The sequence below is a fragment of the Vipera ursinii genome (assembly GCF_947247035.1).
Source record: "Vipera ursinii genome assembly, chromosome: 2".
NCBI classification, from domain to species: domain Eukaryota; kingdom Metazoa; phylum Chordata; class Lepidosauria; order Squamata; family Viperidae; genus Vipera; species Vipera ursinii.
In genome coordinates this window covers 156,808,350-156,823,656 of record NC_139513.1, presented here as the reverse complement: position 1 = coordinate 156,823,656, position 15,307 = coordinate 156,808,350, and the positions used below count along the sequence as shown (strand labels likewise).

At 39.3% G+C, this 15,307-nt stretch overlaps 2 protein-coding genes across 2 annotated transcripts; both read left to right on the top strand.

The window, feature by feature from the left end:
• Positions 1-2,906: 2,906 nt before the first annotated feature.
• On the top strand, positions 2,907-6,115 carry LOC310637001 (lysozyme C, milk isozyme-like; the record flags this gene model as incomplete). Its single annotated transcript, XM_083357244.1, has 4 exons — positions 2,907-3,042; positions 3,755-3,916; positions 4,753-4,831; positions 6,049-6,115. The coding sequence occupies 4 exons, from the start codon at positions 2,907-2,909 to the stop codon at positions 6,113-6,115; spliced, it is 444 nt and encodes a 147-aa protein (XP_083213370.1).
• Positions 6,116-11,472: 5,357 nt separating this feature from the next.
• LOC310636837 (lysozyme C, milk isozyme-like) lies at positions 11,473-15,097 on the top strand. The gene is made up of 4 exons (XM_083356949.1): positions 11,473-11,666; positions 12,417-12,578; positions 13,946-14,024; positions 14,989-15,097. Exons 1-4 carry the CDS (start codon positions 11,531-11,533, stop codon positions 15,053-15,055), a joined length of 444 nt encoding a protein of 147 aa, XP_083213075.1. The 5' UTR covers positions 11,473-11,530; the 3' UTR covers positions 15,056-15,097.
• Positions 15,098-15,307: the final 210 nt, after the last annotated feature.

Genomic DNA, 15,307 nt, shown 5'->3' with positions numbered 1-15,307 from the left:
ACTCACACACCGGCTGGCGTCTCTTCCTTGCGTCGGACCCACTACACAATAGTGTAAATAAGTGTACTACTATCTCCTGCTCATATTTCCAAAATCTAAAGAATATCTAGAACAAACAGAAGCATAGAACAGAACTCCCAGAATAAAAAGGAGGTGAAGTGAGAAAAGTGGGGACTAATTTTAACTTCTTTACTGGAAACTGAGCTGAAATCAGATATGGATTTGTTTGGTTCTTTCTATTCTATTTCTCTGAACACAGCTTACAATGGTTAAAATGAATGACAACAATTTTAAACCACATAGACTAGAGGTTGTCATGGGGAGGTGCAAGATACACAAACATTCATAACAATGATTCCAATTCAGAAGTGGGGTCATGTCACTGAGGCCCAGTAATGAGGAAGCAGAAAGAGGTTCAAAATCCTTTAAAAGAGAGCAGGGTGGAGGCTATATAGATTGCTATGCGCTCCTGGCCTCTTTCCTTCATGACCAGAGACAAGCTCGCCTGACCAATAACCAGCCAAGACACAGTGAAGGCCTTTTGTTTCATATATTGCAATAAGCGGGGAGAGAAGCTATCAAAACTTGGTTCTCTCCAAAGTTTCAACCCAAAATATTCCCATTTTTATAGATCCCTGGCCCCATCCGCACGTCCCTCCTCTTTCCCCGTTGGCTAAGGTACTGTGAGGTTACACTCTTTCTGACCGCCTCCTACGTATTTCCTGCTACATACTAAATCATACATCCCATGTACATTAAAATTAAGAGATAATTTATGCAAGGTCTGTCAGTTAATATTAATCAACTAATTGCACATGCACAGTTGCTTGAGTTCTAGCCCCTGTTTTATGATCTTTTAGGAAAAAATAGGTTCTTTCCTGTTTTACTAGTTATCTTCTCTTACAGATGTTTTTATAGCTTGTCTTCTTCCTTTCCCACTCTAAGACCTAGCTAATTTTTGCCTACGTGTTTCACTTAGCATCCTTTGTTTGTGCTCTCCATTCCTGGTTCTCATCTTCTCCCTTCACCTAGTAAAATTCCACTGCAGCATATTCAGTTTTAAATTTCCCTTTCAATATTAAAATTTGGAGACCTTTCATTTAATTCTATCATGGATCTCAAAGGATGAGGACAGATTCCTGCTTTCTGGGATCCAAAAGATGTTATTGTTAAATAGATTGGATATGAAATATGCCAAACCTGTTAGATCTTACTAGGTAAACAGACAAAATTTGAGTCCTGCAGGCATCCTGTGATTATATAGTGCTTTTGTAGTTAAAAAACAGCACCTTGAATTCCCTCCAAAATCAAGTGGCAGTTAACTGATATTTTTTTATTTTATTTTATTTTATTTTAATTCCATTTATATCCCGTCCTTCTCCGAAGACTCAGGGCGGCTTACAAGCTTAGCAGTAGCCTTCATTCTATGTATATGCCTGCTTATTAGGGCTTTCACACACACACCCCAAGCGGCATTATTACAAAGTCAGCTTAATTGCCCCCAACAATCTGGGTCCTCATTTTACCTACCTCGGAAGGATGGAAGGCTGAGTCAACCTTGAGCCTGGTGGGATGCGAACCTGCACTAATTGCAGGCAGCTGGTGTGATATATCCTCATCCCTGCCTCTGCTGCCCACTTCTAGACTACTTGTAGCTTCTGAATAGCCCCCAGGGCAGCCTATGCAGAATTCACTTCTATGACCCATACCATGAATAATTTACAGAACCCAGCTGGAGAATTCAGCAATTTGAGATCATGATGAAGAAAAATATATCAATGTGGTCACTAAATGCTGACTAAAGCTTGATGGCACATAATCAATCAATCAATCAATCAACGAACCAATGTTATTCATAGGAAATGATTATTATCCTAACAGGATAATTTTTGCTCTCCCAATTCACATCCATATCTCTCAACATAACCACAAACCAAACTCGATTCAATTCAATTCCATTAAAAATTAAATTACATTAATGGAATTTCAGATTGTGTTTCAGAAAGCTTTGAATAAAGAATCCTGTTAAGAGTTGCAAATTCCTAGAATGCATGAATTCATTGTGCATGCATGTCAGATTCTCCTGTATGGGTCAGGTGCAAGAAATCAGGAATCAAGGTTGTTCAAATCAGTACAAGTTTATTCCATGCTACCTCCATGCAAGATTGTGAACTACTAACAGCCAGGGCAAATTGGTGGGATATAAAAGTCAACTGAATTCAATAAGGGATGGACTTAGCTCTTGTGGCCACAAAGAGATTACAAACTTAAGATATATTTGACCCCTCCTTTGGCCTCAGCATGGTCATCTCCTGCAATATGATCCAAAAATACAAAATTAGCTCAGCCTCTTTCCCAACTTTCCCTCTCTCCTTCTATGTGTGTTTTTCAGGTGGGTAATGTGGCAATAAAACCAAGAAATAAAATACAGTTCATTGGGTTAATTCAATATATTGCATTTCTTCACAAACTTAATCAGTCAAAAGAAATATATACTGTGATGAGAGTTGCACTGAAACAATCAAACAAACAGAAAATTCAAATAAACTTTAGGTCCTCCAGAAGGGATATCTTTGGGACGGGGGTCTGAAAAGTCCAAAAAGTCAAGAAGACAGCAATCACCCCACAATGAAAACTTTTTTTTTCCTTTTTCACGCACATCACATAAAAATGCCGCAGTTGTAACCACCACTTCTTCATTTTTGGCACCTCTCATGCAAATTTGCCTTTTGCCTCAATGCTCTGCTTCTCAGGCCGTAATTATCTCAGGTTGGGGCTAGGCAATTATTGTTGTTTACATACTTTGCTTACAATCTTTGCAGTGGTGCCAATTTTTCAAGCTGTGACTATAAAACCCAGCAGCCATCCTTGAGAAGTCAGACATCATCCTCCGGGGAGCAGCAGCAATGAAGGCATTAGTGCTCAGCCTCCTCTTCATCCTCGTTGCAGCCAATGAAGCTAAAGAATACTCCAAATGTGAACTGGCTTCACATCTGAAAGCAAGTGGCATGGATGGATATTATGGCTTCAGCTTGGGTGACTGTGAGTTTCCTTTCTCTTTTTCTCCACCTGAGCAAGTTCAAGGTTGGCAAGGGGGGTCCAAAATGGGCAGATCATTTCAAGAATGAGTTCCTCCAGCCCATCCAATGAATAAAAACTCCTTTCAATTTTCTTAGAATGGTAAAATATGCTTTTGTCCCATCCCAGATGACTGGAGAAGCCTCACACTTCATCCTGCACTAACACCCTTATTTTTATAAGAACGAACAATATCCACTTCATTCCCTTTTTGGCACAACAGCAAAACTGGAGGGTGCTTAGATCACCCTGTATTTTAACAATCAGTGCCTTAGCCAATCTTTTATTTGTTCTTCTCAGAATAATATCCCCTGCCAGGGATCTTACCTTTGGATGCTAAGGTAAGATTCTTCAAATTCCCCCCAAATCATTTCAGTTCAGGATATGGTTGAAGGAGCCATCACAGAAGATTTTCCACAGGTGTGGTAATACAAAATATTCACAATGGAATTGTACCTCCTCTTTGGAAAGCCTGGATAAAGAAGAGAGGAGAGGTGGCTTTATATGCCCTTAACAACCCCAGGGACATCTTGCAGAAAACAATCAGGCTTATTCCATATTCTCCTGAAGGTTTCCAAAATGATTGGACTTCTTGGGGAAAGAATAGGAAGATAGTTAAATATTTCATTTACAGAACAGGCCTTTTGCAGCCCTTTCCCCATTTGCTTTCTTCCAGGGGTCTGTATGGCTTTTTATGAGAGCAGCTTTGACACCCGAAAAGTGGGGCGGCCAAACAGGAATGGCAGTCGTGACTATGGGATTTTCCAGATAAACAGCCGCTTTTGGTGCAACAATTACCGAGGCCGTACAGCTAATGGCTGCAATAAGCCTTGCAGTGGTAAGTTCTGTAGTGCAGAGGAGATATAACCTTGATAAAGGAATGCAAGGATTGTTAGGAGAACTATTAAGGGACAGTTGGTGAGAAAAGGATGACAACTCAGTCCTGGAAAAGAAGGAGGCATCTGAAAGAGACTGAAAATGACCCCACCTTGATCTTGTTTGTGTATGAGGTAGGAGAGAAAAGCTATTAAAATTCTGTTCTTATTATTGTGTTCTGTGACAATGAAGTAGCATAGATTCCCATAATCCTTGTAGTGTTTGGTTCCTGACCTGATCTGCTACCATGGCCTGACACTTGTTTCACTAGAAAAGCAAAAAAAGTGAAATGTGCAACTCATATGAAAATTTTGTAGGGAAATTCTAGTCTTTCTTCTCCTTTATTGGTCTCTGTAATTGTCCAGTTGTGTCCATCACTTCAAGAAGATTCACATTTAATCACTCTGTGTCTCAAAATTGTTTTGAGTTCCTACTTGCGTCACTGTGATATCTAGCCACCATATTTTCCATTGGCCTGTTATCCTTCATCAATCTGCTCCCCTCCCCCTTAGTAACACCATTTCTCAGGTTCTCACAACTTGTCTACCTTTCCTCACAAAGATATATCTGATTTTTGTGCCTCCACACCACCCACCCCAGTGTGGTCTGAATTATAATGAGCGCCAGAACTATAACTGGTGATGTCGCAGTGTCCCACATGTTTCAACATTCTCACAATCTCTTTTACTTGGGTTTTTTGTTTTTTTGCTTTTTGCTTTATATAATTTTATGCAAATATTTGGAAAAAAGTTTGAGACATCTGGAATGGGTCATGTTTTAATTTGCTTCTCCTGGCAGATTTCACAGATGATGATATCACAGATGATATTGCTTGTGCTAAGAGAGTTGTCCGTGATCGTAATAAGATGAATGCCTGGTGAGTCAATCTCTCATTAACATCTTTCTACTTCAGGAGTGTCAAATTCGCCATGTCACATGATGTGTCACGACATATCATGACTTTTTCCCCATTGCCAGAGGTGGGGTAGGCGCAGTTTCGGCATGATGCATCTGGCCCACAGGCCAGGAGTTTGATACCCCTGTTCTACTTGTAACATTCAGTAGCAACTGAATTTGTAATCATGAAAATTAATTGCCTTTCTTTAGACCCGTGGTGGCGAACCTATGGCACACGTGCCACAGGTGGCACACAGGGCCCTCTCTTTGGGCACATGTGCCATAGCTCCAGTCCTAGGCCTTCAGCTGGGTTTTATAAAACCTTTTTGCTTTAGGCCCCTGCCACCGTATGCAAAAAAAGGTTCAATCGATCAATTTCAACTTCTTGCAGGAAAAAAAAGATAAATTCTCTTGGAATTGATTGATTGAACTTTTTAGTCCCACCCAGTCTGCCGTTACCACCGCAGCCATGCCCACCGAATTGACCACACCCACCCAATTGGCCACACCCACCCAATTGGCCACGCAAAGGTTCACCATCAGGATTTAGCATCCAGTTGGGACAAGCAGGAAAAGAAATTGGCAAATGGCCTTTTAAACACCAGGATTCTGATCCCAGGAATGAGCTCCAAGGGATCAGAGAACTAATCTGGATCTGTAAAGAACCTAGTAGTGAGACAAGCAGGGAGAGATGTTTGTGAATCCTCCAATTACAGGATGAGTAAGAAAGGGGCTGCAGGAGCAGATCATTAAATGGAAAACTTTTAAGCCAGCAATCAGCATTTAAAAGCAAATCATAAAAACATTATATGGTCAACAATTACAGCTATGTAAAATTTACTCTGCTGTGTGACCTTCTGAGACATTCTAAGGTTTGGGGCAGGATTGCTCACCCAATACTTGGGACCTTAAGTCACTTCAGCCCTGGCTAACATGGACTCTGGCAAGCTTATGTGAGAGTCCATAGCATCTATTGAGTATCAGTGGCATGTAGGCTTTATTATGAGAAATAGAAAATCAGGACTATTTTAGCTAAGGCAATTATTTTCCTTTGATTGGGGGGGGAGGAGATTGATTGAAAAATCAGCTCACTTTGAAACTTCCTTAACCTCTTGAAATAGAGTTACATCGTCAAAAATAAATAAATAAATGTGTGTGATGTAGAAAGGAAAGCAATCTTCTTATTCTTCCTTCAAGGGTTGCCTGGCAAAACAACTGTCAAGGAAGAGATCTGTCACAATGGACTCGGGGCTGCAACCTGTGAGATTGATCATCCTCCACTTCTCTTCCCCCCTCCTGTCACGAAAGTGATGCTACTTATATAACCAACATTGAACAACTTGGCTCTATGCTTGTACTTCACATGCTCAAAAGAATGGGCTCGGGGCTGCAACCTGTGAGATTGATCATCCTCCACTTCTCTTCCCCCCTCCTGTCACGAAAGTGATGCTACTTATATAACCAACATTGAACAACTTGGCTCTATGCTTGTACTTCACATGCTCAAAAGAATGGGCTTCTTTGCATGCAAATGATGATTTTTAAAAGGTTTCTGGGTGGAAAAGAGGGAACAAGCTTGCTTTTTAAGATCTTCAAAAATTGCTTCAATAAAATGAGTACTGTGCATTATGCCCTGCCCTGTTTCATGCTTTATTTCTTTTTCATCTTTCATTATTCCCACATAAGCTAGCAATCTTTCCTGTGGCGGGGAGACATGTGTAACACATCATTGGTCCACAGATTGACTTGATTTAACAGAGATCCTGATGCATTTTTTCATACAATATTAGTAACCTATCTTGAAATTCTTATATGAAAACTCTAAATTAGTATCCAAGGCCAGACAATTTCTAGAGCTAATATCCCAATACTTTTGCTCTACAGTAGAAGGAAAACGAATGTCTGAATTTGGAATTTGGTGGCTGTTATATATTAAGATGAATTAAAGCTCAGTTATGATGACAGCCAGCTGAACATCAGCTGTGAGGCACCCAGCAACAACAGGTGGTGTCCTCACATCCGTCCTATTGGACCGCCGTTCTGGTGGGACCAATTAAGGATGTGGATTGGCTAATGGTTTATTGGCAACAGTATTTAAAGGAGCCAGGTTGTGAGGGCTCCTCAGTTCAACCACAATAAAGTTTCAGTTGAAACCTCGACGTCTCGTTATTTGTCTCACCGGTCAACCACTATACTTAACAGTGGCTGTCTTCCTCCCATCTGTTTACCTTCCAAACTACAGAGTGTCCAAATAAGGAGGCAACATCATTAGAATAAAATAGAATGACTATTTGATTTAGGGGAAAATATGTAGAGATTCAATTTCTTAAAACACCCTACCCTCCCACCATACTGCTTCTACAGTGATCTATCATATCCTGAAAATGCAGTTTGTTTACCTTTTTTATATAAATTTTATTAAAAATATTAAACAAAAGATAGAAACTAAAACAAACTAATATAAGTAAGGAAGAAGAAAAAAGAAGACGAAAGCAAAGAGAAACAGAGAAATGCAAGAAAGGAGAGGAAAAAATGAAGAAAAACAGAAAACAAAGAAAATGGTTTCTGGTATCTTTACAGCAATTATAAACACAATTCCTGGGCTTTTTTTGTCAGAGAACACCCAGAACGGAGTTCCAGCACCTTTTTTGGATGGAACCTTGTAGGGTAGGCAAGGCAGGTTGTATGACATGTGTGAGTTCCGGCACCTTTTTTTTTTACAAAAAAAGCACTGCACAATTCTATTTTAACCTCTCTTTCTAAAATTACATCATGTTGCACTTCTTTCAATAATCTATCCTAATTATCAAAGCCCTAAATCATTTTTACCCACAAATCCCATAAGAAGTTTCCAATCACCAATAAATATAGATAATATCTTTTCTCTAATCAAAGAAATCAATTTATCCGTTTCAGTGAAATTTATCTGCCAGCCATTCCTTCATAGTGGACTTTACCATACTGGGTAAAACCTTTCCCTCTCTCTGTATGTAATAATCCTGTCTTAGAAATGATATACTAAAATAATCTTCGATGGCTTTTTCTAACTGTTTATCATTAATTCTAAAAGGGAAGGTTCTGGGTTCAATAGGCCAGGGGTGTCAAACTCGCAACATCATGTGACGTGGCGCGACGTATTGCGACTTTTTTTCCATTGATGGCAATGGGGTGGGCACGGTTTTGCTATGACACATACACCCCTGCAATAACTATTGATCTATAAAAACCATCTGTATCAAAATATGCACTTGAATCCATTTTTTTCTAGCTTTTTTCTCCCCTAAGCATGATAAAATGTCCCTTCATGTTGTTCACATTTCCAATATGCATTTGAAGATTCTTTGCAGATTCTGGAAAAAATTTCTGGTGTCATGTACCAATGAGACATCATTTTATAAAAATTCTCTTTCAGTTCATAACACAATCTAAATTCAAACCTTTAACCATACATTTTCCCACTGGCCATCTGTATATTATAATCAAAATTCTTGGCCCAGTGTTTAACTGTTGAAAAGCCCAACTGGAGGAATTTTCTCATCGAAATTTCCTGTGTAAATGAAGAGAAGCATGGTTGCAGGCTGCTGGAGAGAGGATTGATGGACACAGTGAAAGATGAGGTATAAACAGGGTGTAAATAAGTGCAAAAATGTTGTTATACACACTGCCAGTTTGGCTTATGGCCACTTGCACACTCACAGCTCTGGTCAAGCAAAAAATCACTTTCAAGCGAACATTGAGGAACAACCAGAGAGTGAATTAATTTACAATAATAGCAAAACTTCACTCAAATGTACATTTGCTCTTTCTTGTAAGCACACACACACACAAAGACTGATCCAAAATTATCCACACCCTTCTCGACTAGGATGGCAGGCACTCATCAGAAACCGCCAGACTTGATCCAAAGACTGCTGAAAGAGTAGATTGGCTTGTGGGCCCTCTTATCACCCGAAATCTTTGCTTGCTTGCTTTGCTTTCTTGATTGGAACCAGCTGGAACCAGCTGCCGGTGGAGCTGAGGACTGCTCCCGACCTCCGATCATTCCGCCGGGGCCTGAAGACCTGGCTCTTTGAGCTCTCGGGCCCAGGCTGAGGAGACATTCATTTTAATTGGGGTTTTTAATAGTACAGGGTTGATTTAATATTTTTTAAATTGGGTTTTAACTTTTGTATGATTGATTTTTAACTCCCTGTAAACCACCCTGAGTCCTCAGGGAAAGGGCGGTATATAAATGCAATAAAATAAAAAATAAATAAAATAAATTGACAAGACTGGCAGCTACACTTACCTTGTGATTTTACAAGTCTGGTAGCTATTGATGGGATTTCAGGGGGCAGGGGTCATGTACTCAAGCCCAACGTCTTTTGTCCAGATTATATTTATTTTCTTTTGCTTCCTTATTGACTTGGTTCTTTCTTAACTCCCTTCCCTAAGATATAATTTAGACAAGATTCCTAGTTTTTCTCCACCCAACTTCCTCCTTAGGCAAGGAAGCTTCAGCCTAGCCCCACGGTGTCCCTTCATATTTCCAAAATTTATTTACAGCAAACTCTGTTAGAAAAGGAGGTGAAGGGGGAAGAGGAAGGTGTTTTAATTTTTGAACACTGGAAACTGAGTTGAAATTTCAGTCTTTGAAATGGATGTGTTCATTTGTCATAACTTACATTTCTTTGAATGCAACTTAAAACAAGTGATAATAATTTAAAACCCTGCAAAAAAGGTGCAAAATACAGAAACATTCATGACAATGACTCACATTCACCTTTCCAGTCAACAAGGAAACATCAAGATGCTCAAGGTCTTTCAAAAGAGAAGCTTTTGTGTGGATGGAGAAGCCAGATTCTTGCTTCATGGGAACCAAAAGATATTACTGTTAAATAGTGGGCTCTTTGGTGCAGGAATGATGACACGAGGCTGAGTACAGGATAACTCATACTTTATTTCTTGCTAGAACTGTACTGAAGCATGGGCTGCAACCAGCCGCAATATATAGTATAGCCCCAAGGCGGCAGCCAATAGGTTTGAACCCACTCTTGCCGCCTGGGGCTAGCCAATTGCAGGACAGGAGACAGTTAGTCTGGGTTGCTGGAGAGCCGTTAGCTGCTCCAGCAACCCACGTGGTGTATCACCAAAACCCAGTACATAACAATTACTGTTTAGACCATATTTGAGATATGCTAATCCAGTTAGATCATATTTGATAGATCAGCGGTTCCCAACATTTAGGGCTTGGAGGCCCAGTGGGATGGGGGGAGAGGAACCGGCCCGCTGCTCACACAAATCAAACTGTGTGCCTGTGTTTGTGTGCCAGCCAGCTGATCACATGGCCCAGTTTTGAACAGGCCACAGCTTGATAGTGGACAGTGGCCCAGGAGTTGGGGACCACTGAGATAGATAGACAAAATTGGAGATGAGGTAGTCCTGCAGATGAGGTAGTCCTATGACTACGAAGGGCTCTTGCAGATAAAAACCAAATATGGCAACTGAATTGACTTAAGCCCATCCCTGCCTGTGCTGTCTACTTCTGGATTACATGTAGGTTCTGAGTAGTCTTCCAGGGCAGGCTATGTGAAGTTCACTTCAGTGGCCCATACCATGAATAAGTTACAGAATCCAGTTGCAGAATTCAGCAATTTCAGATCATGATGGAGAAAAATCTACTTGGTCACAGAGAATTAAGACTTGATGATACATATAAAAAAGGGTATAACAGCAATAAAACTAAGAAATAAAATAACACTTCACTGAACAGTCTATGAAAATTGTTTTGAGTTCCTGCCTGGGTCCACAGTGATAATATCTAGCCACTATATCTAGCTTTCTGTTGGCCTCTTAGCCTTCTTCTATTTAGTGTCCTGTTACCCAACCTGTCACAACTACTCTAAATTCCTTCACACAGATGTACCCTGCTTTCCGCCTGCAGAACATCGACACAGTATTACCTGAAGAGCAAAAGATAAGTCCCCCTGTCCCCCTCACGTTAACAATCTCACACTCTCTTCAGCTTCCTAAAGATTTTTTTTCATTTTTATTATTTTTATAAACAACTCAAGGTTGGATACTTACCAAATATTCCTTCTTTCTTTTCCTATTTTCCTTAAAACAACTTAACTCTGTGAAGTGAGTTGGGCTGAGAGGAAATGACTGGGTTATTTCAATTACTCCACAAACTTCATCAGACAAAAATATATACGCTGAAACCAGAATAGTATTGACACAAAGAAGTAGAAATCTCAACTAAACGTTGAGTTCCCCAGAGACAGAGGAATGTCAATGGGATGGAGGTCTGAAAAGTCAAGAAGGCAACAGTCACCACATAATAAAAGCCCCCCAAAAGTGCCTCTTTCACATACATCACATCTAAAACAAATAAAATTTTGGAACTACAATCACACAGTTGAAACTACCACTTGCTCATTGATCCATCAACTTGACAGATGCTGTCCATTATTTGTTGGTTTTGGCTTCTGATAAAAATGAAAATGATAATTATTATTTCTCTTAGATCTTTGCCCTCAGCACACCCTGCTTATCAGTCCATATTAACCTCAGATGGGGGAAATATTGCTACATACTTTGTTTACCATCTTTCCAGAGCTGCCAGTTTCTCATGCTGTGACTATAAAATCCTGTAGCCGTCTTGGAGAAGTCAGACATCGTCCTCCAAGGAGCTGCAGCAATGAAGGCACTAGTGCTCGCCCTCCTCTTCCTCTTCATTGTTGCCAATGAAGCCAAAGTATACACCAAATGTGAACTGGCTTCAATTCTGAAACGAAATGGCCTGGATGGATATTACGGCTATGCCTTGGGCAACTGTGAGTTTATTCTCTTTTTCTCTCCACCTGAGCAAGATCCAGGTTTACAAGGGGGATCCAAAATGGGCAGATCTTTCAAGAATGAGTTCAGCCAACTTTCCCAATGAATGTTTTGAATGTTCTTAGAATGAGAAGATATGCTTTCTTCCCATCTCAAATGATTAGGGAAAGCTCACACTTCTCCCAGCACTAATAACCTTGATTTTATCAAGGTGAGTTTGTTGCCTGATTGGGACAATTGCAGAACAGGGGTGTGGTTATACCACCTTGGTCTCTGTGCTGTCTGCTTACAATTATGGCTTAGTCAATATTTTATGTATTTACTTAAGCATAAAGGGTTATCCCTGCCCGGTTAAACATCCTCTCAAAGATAAAGTCTTTCAAATTCCACCAAATCATTTAAATACAGTATACGATTGAAGGGGCCATCACAGAAGATTTTCTACATATAAAATGCACAATAAAAAGTACCTCCTCCCAGGAAGACTGGAATTAGGGAGAGAAAAGAAAGGAGAGGTGGCTTTATGTGCAATTAAGAACTCCGGGAATATCTTGGAGACAAGAGTCAGATTTATTCCAAGTTCCCTGAAAGTTTTCAAAATGTATTGGATTTCTTGGGTCCTTCCTTGAGGGAAGAATGAGAAGATAGTTAAGCATTGTGTTATAAATGCTCTTTTTAAAAAAATAGGATAGCCTTTTCCTTTACAGTACAGACCTTTTATAGCCCATTCCCCATTTGCTTTTTTCCAGGGATCTGTATGGCTTATTATGAGAGCAGATACAACAGCCGAACTGTGGGGCCTCGAAACTCAGATGGCAGTCGCGACTATGGGATTTTCCAGATAAACAGCCGTTGGTGGTGCAACAATTACCAGGGTCGTACAGCCAATGGCTGCAATAAGCCTTGCAGTGGTAAGAAACCTAGTGTAACGGGCTTCCAAAATTCTGTTATTATTATGGTCAGGATTGATATTGACTCATCAACAGTCTATGAAAATTGTTTTGAGTTCCTGCCTGGGTCCACAGTGATAATATTTAGCCACTATATCTAGCTTTCTGTTGGCCTCTTAGCCTTCTTCTATTTAGTGTCCTGTTACCCAACCTGTCACAACTACTCTAAATTCCTTCACACAGATGTACCTTGCTTTCCGCCTGCAGAACATTGACACAGTATTACCTGAAGAGCAAAAGACTCATATGTAATAAGTCCACCTGTCCCCCTCACATTAACAATCTCACACTCTCTTCAGCTTCCTAAAGATTTTTTCATTTTTATTATTTTTATAAACAACTCAAGGTTGGATACTTACCAAATATTCCTTCTTTCTTTTCCTATTTTCCTTAAAACAACTTAACTCTGTGAAGTGAGTTGGGCTGAGAGGAAATGAGTGGCCCAAAGTCACCCTACCAACTTTCAATTCCAAAGTGAGACTAGAACTCACAGTCTCCTGGTTTGTAGCCTAGAATCTTAACCACTAGACTCAACTGGCTCTCCACGTGCCATGAAAAGAGAGTGACATGATCCTAGCTTTACTGTAATTAGTCAATATTAGTCAAAGATTTTGAAGAGAAAGATAAAGTTTACAGCACAATTATTTTTATTGGGTGTTATTACAGATGGTGATACTAAAGAAATTAACTTGATGTTGAATTTGATAACAGCTGCGAGGTTATTGGTAGGGCAATATTGGAAGAAGGATTGCCTGCCTTACTATAGAGGAATGGACGCTTAAAGTGTCAAATTTAGCAGAAATGGGTAAGATTTCTGCTTACTTGAAGGATCATTCACAAGAAAGATACATTTCGGTTTGGAGAAGATGGATAGATTATATTCAGAAAAAATATGGGACCAAAAAGTTCCATTTAGCTTATAAGTAAATTCTAGATTGTTATAACTTAAGCCTTTTTTATTATTATCATTAGTTATAATAATATATATATTATACGGTATTATTATTGTATTAGTATAAGTTGGATACTTTTAGATTGTAATTATGTTATAGATGGGTTAAAGTGCATTATGTATTTGGTTATTTATATAGTTGGTTAATGTTAGTTAGATTATGATTATTTTATATTTGTAACCCTGTAATCAGCTTTGGGAAGTGGGGGAGGGGGAGGGGGTTTAGGGGTGGGTTAGGGATGGGATAATATTGTAACTTTTATAAAACTTTTCAATAAAAAAAGAATCTGCTTTAAATCATAAGTTTGTGCAAATCTTTGGAAATACTTTTGAAGCATCTGGAGTTGGATAAATTCTAATTTGCCTCTTTCGGCAGCTTTCACAAATGATGACATCGCAGATGATATTGTTTGTGCTAAGAGAATTGTGCGTGATCCCCAAAGGATGAATGCCTGGTGAGTCAATCTCTCATTATCATCTTTCCATTTGTAACATTGGGTAGCAACTGAACTTGTAGTCATGAAATTAAATTACTTTCTCTAGACTATTGTAAGCCTTTTTAGCATTGGCAGTGAAATATACTTTCTGAATATTACAGATTGTAATTTTTTTTGTTATACTGGCATTCTGATTGCTGTAAAATATCGGTTTAGCACTCTTTTGATTCCTGGTTTTAAAGTAGCCTGAGGCACAATTTAAGACGGGGCTATGGATGCTGCTTATAGCTGGATTATTCCTTTCCAGTCATTTTACATCAATTTTCCACTTCCGTGCCTGTCAGCTGTTAAAAAGTCTAGGGTTTAGTGCCGAGCTGAAGCAGGCAGCAGAAGACTTAGGCAGAGGGCCTTTTGAACAGCAGGATTCTAATTCCATGGATGAGCTGCGTAGTATCAGAAAACTGGTGGGTAAAGAACCTAATTTTGTGAGAAGCAAGGAGAGATCATTTGTGAAGCCTCCAGTCATAGAAAGAATAGTAAAGGGGGGCACAGCAGCAGATCATTAAATGGAAAACTTTTAAGCTGAGTATCTAGAACCAAACAATACAAATGTTATGTGGTCAATAATCTGAATTATATGAAAAGTACTCTCTCTGTGCTGTTCTAAAGAGAGTCCAGAATATCTACTGGACATTAGTGGCATGTAAGCTTTATTGAGAAAAATAGAAAGTCGGGACTATGTTAGCTAAAACAATTATTTCAATCTGGAGGAAAGGAGATTCATTTAAACAACTAAAAAAAGAACTTTATTAGTCAATGAACAGGAAGGACGAATGAGTGATAGTTGCCACTAGCTCACGGAGACGTTTCCTGAATCTCTCCAAGTAGAATTACATCATCTGAAACGCTTAAAAAAATCACCACATATGTGATCTATAAAGATATGAATTATGCTTATTTTTATTCTTATTCCTTTCTTAAGGGTTGCCTGGAAAAAGTATTGCAAAGGAAAAAATCTGTCAAAATGGACCAGTGGCTGCCGGCTCTGAGATTGATGATCCTGCATTTCTCTTCCTTCTCCTGTGATGAAAATGATATTATTCCTTACATAACCACACTGAACAGTTTGATTCTATGCCTGCATTCCATATATTGGGAAGAATGAGTTTGTTTGCACACAAACAATGATTTTTAAATGGTTTCTGGGTGGAAAAGAGGGAAAGAAATCTTCAAAAACTGCTTCAATAAAATGAGCTTTGTGCATTATGCCTTTCTCTGTTTTATGCTTTATTTTCTTTCAT

Coding starts and splice junctions, on each gene's coding strand:
- LOC310636837 (XM_083356949.1), top strand. CDS start 11,531: ATGAAGGCACTAGTGCTCGCCCTCCTCTTCCTCTTCATTGTTGCCAAT. Junction 12,579..13,945: donor CTGCAATAAGCCTTGCAGTG/GTAAGAAACCTA, acceptor CTCTTTCGGCAG/CTTTCACAAATGATGACATC. Junction 14,025..14,988: donor CCCCAAAGGATGAATGCCTG/GTGAGTCAATCT, acceptor TCCTTTCTTAAG/GGTTGCCTGGAAAAAGTATT.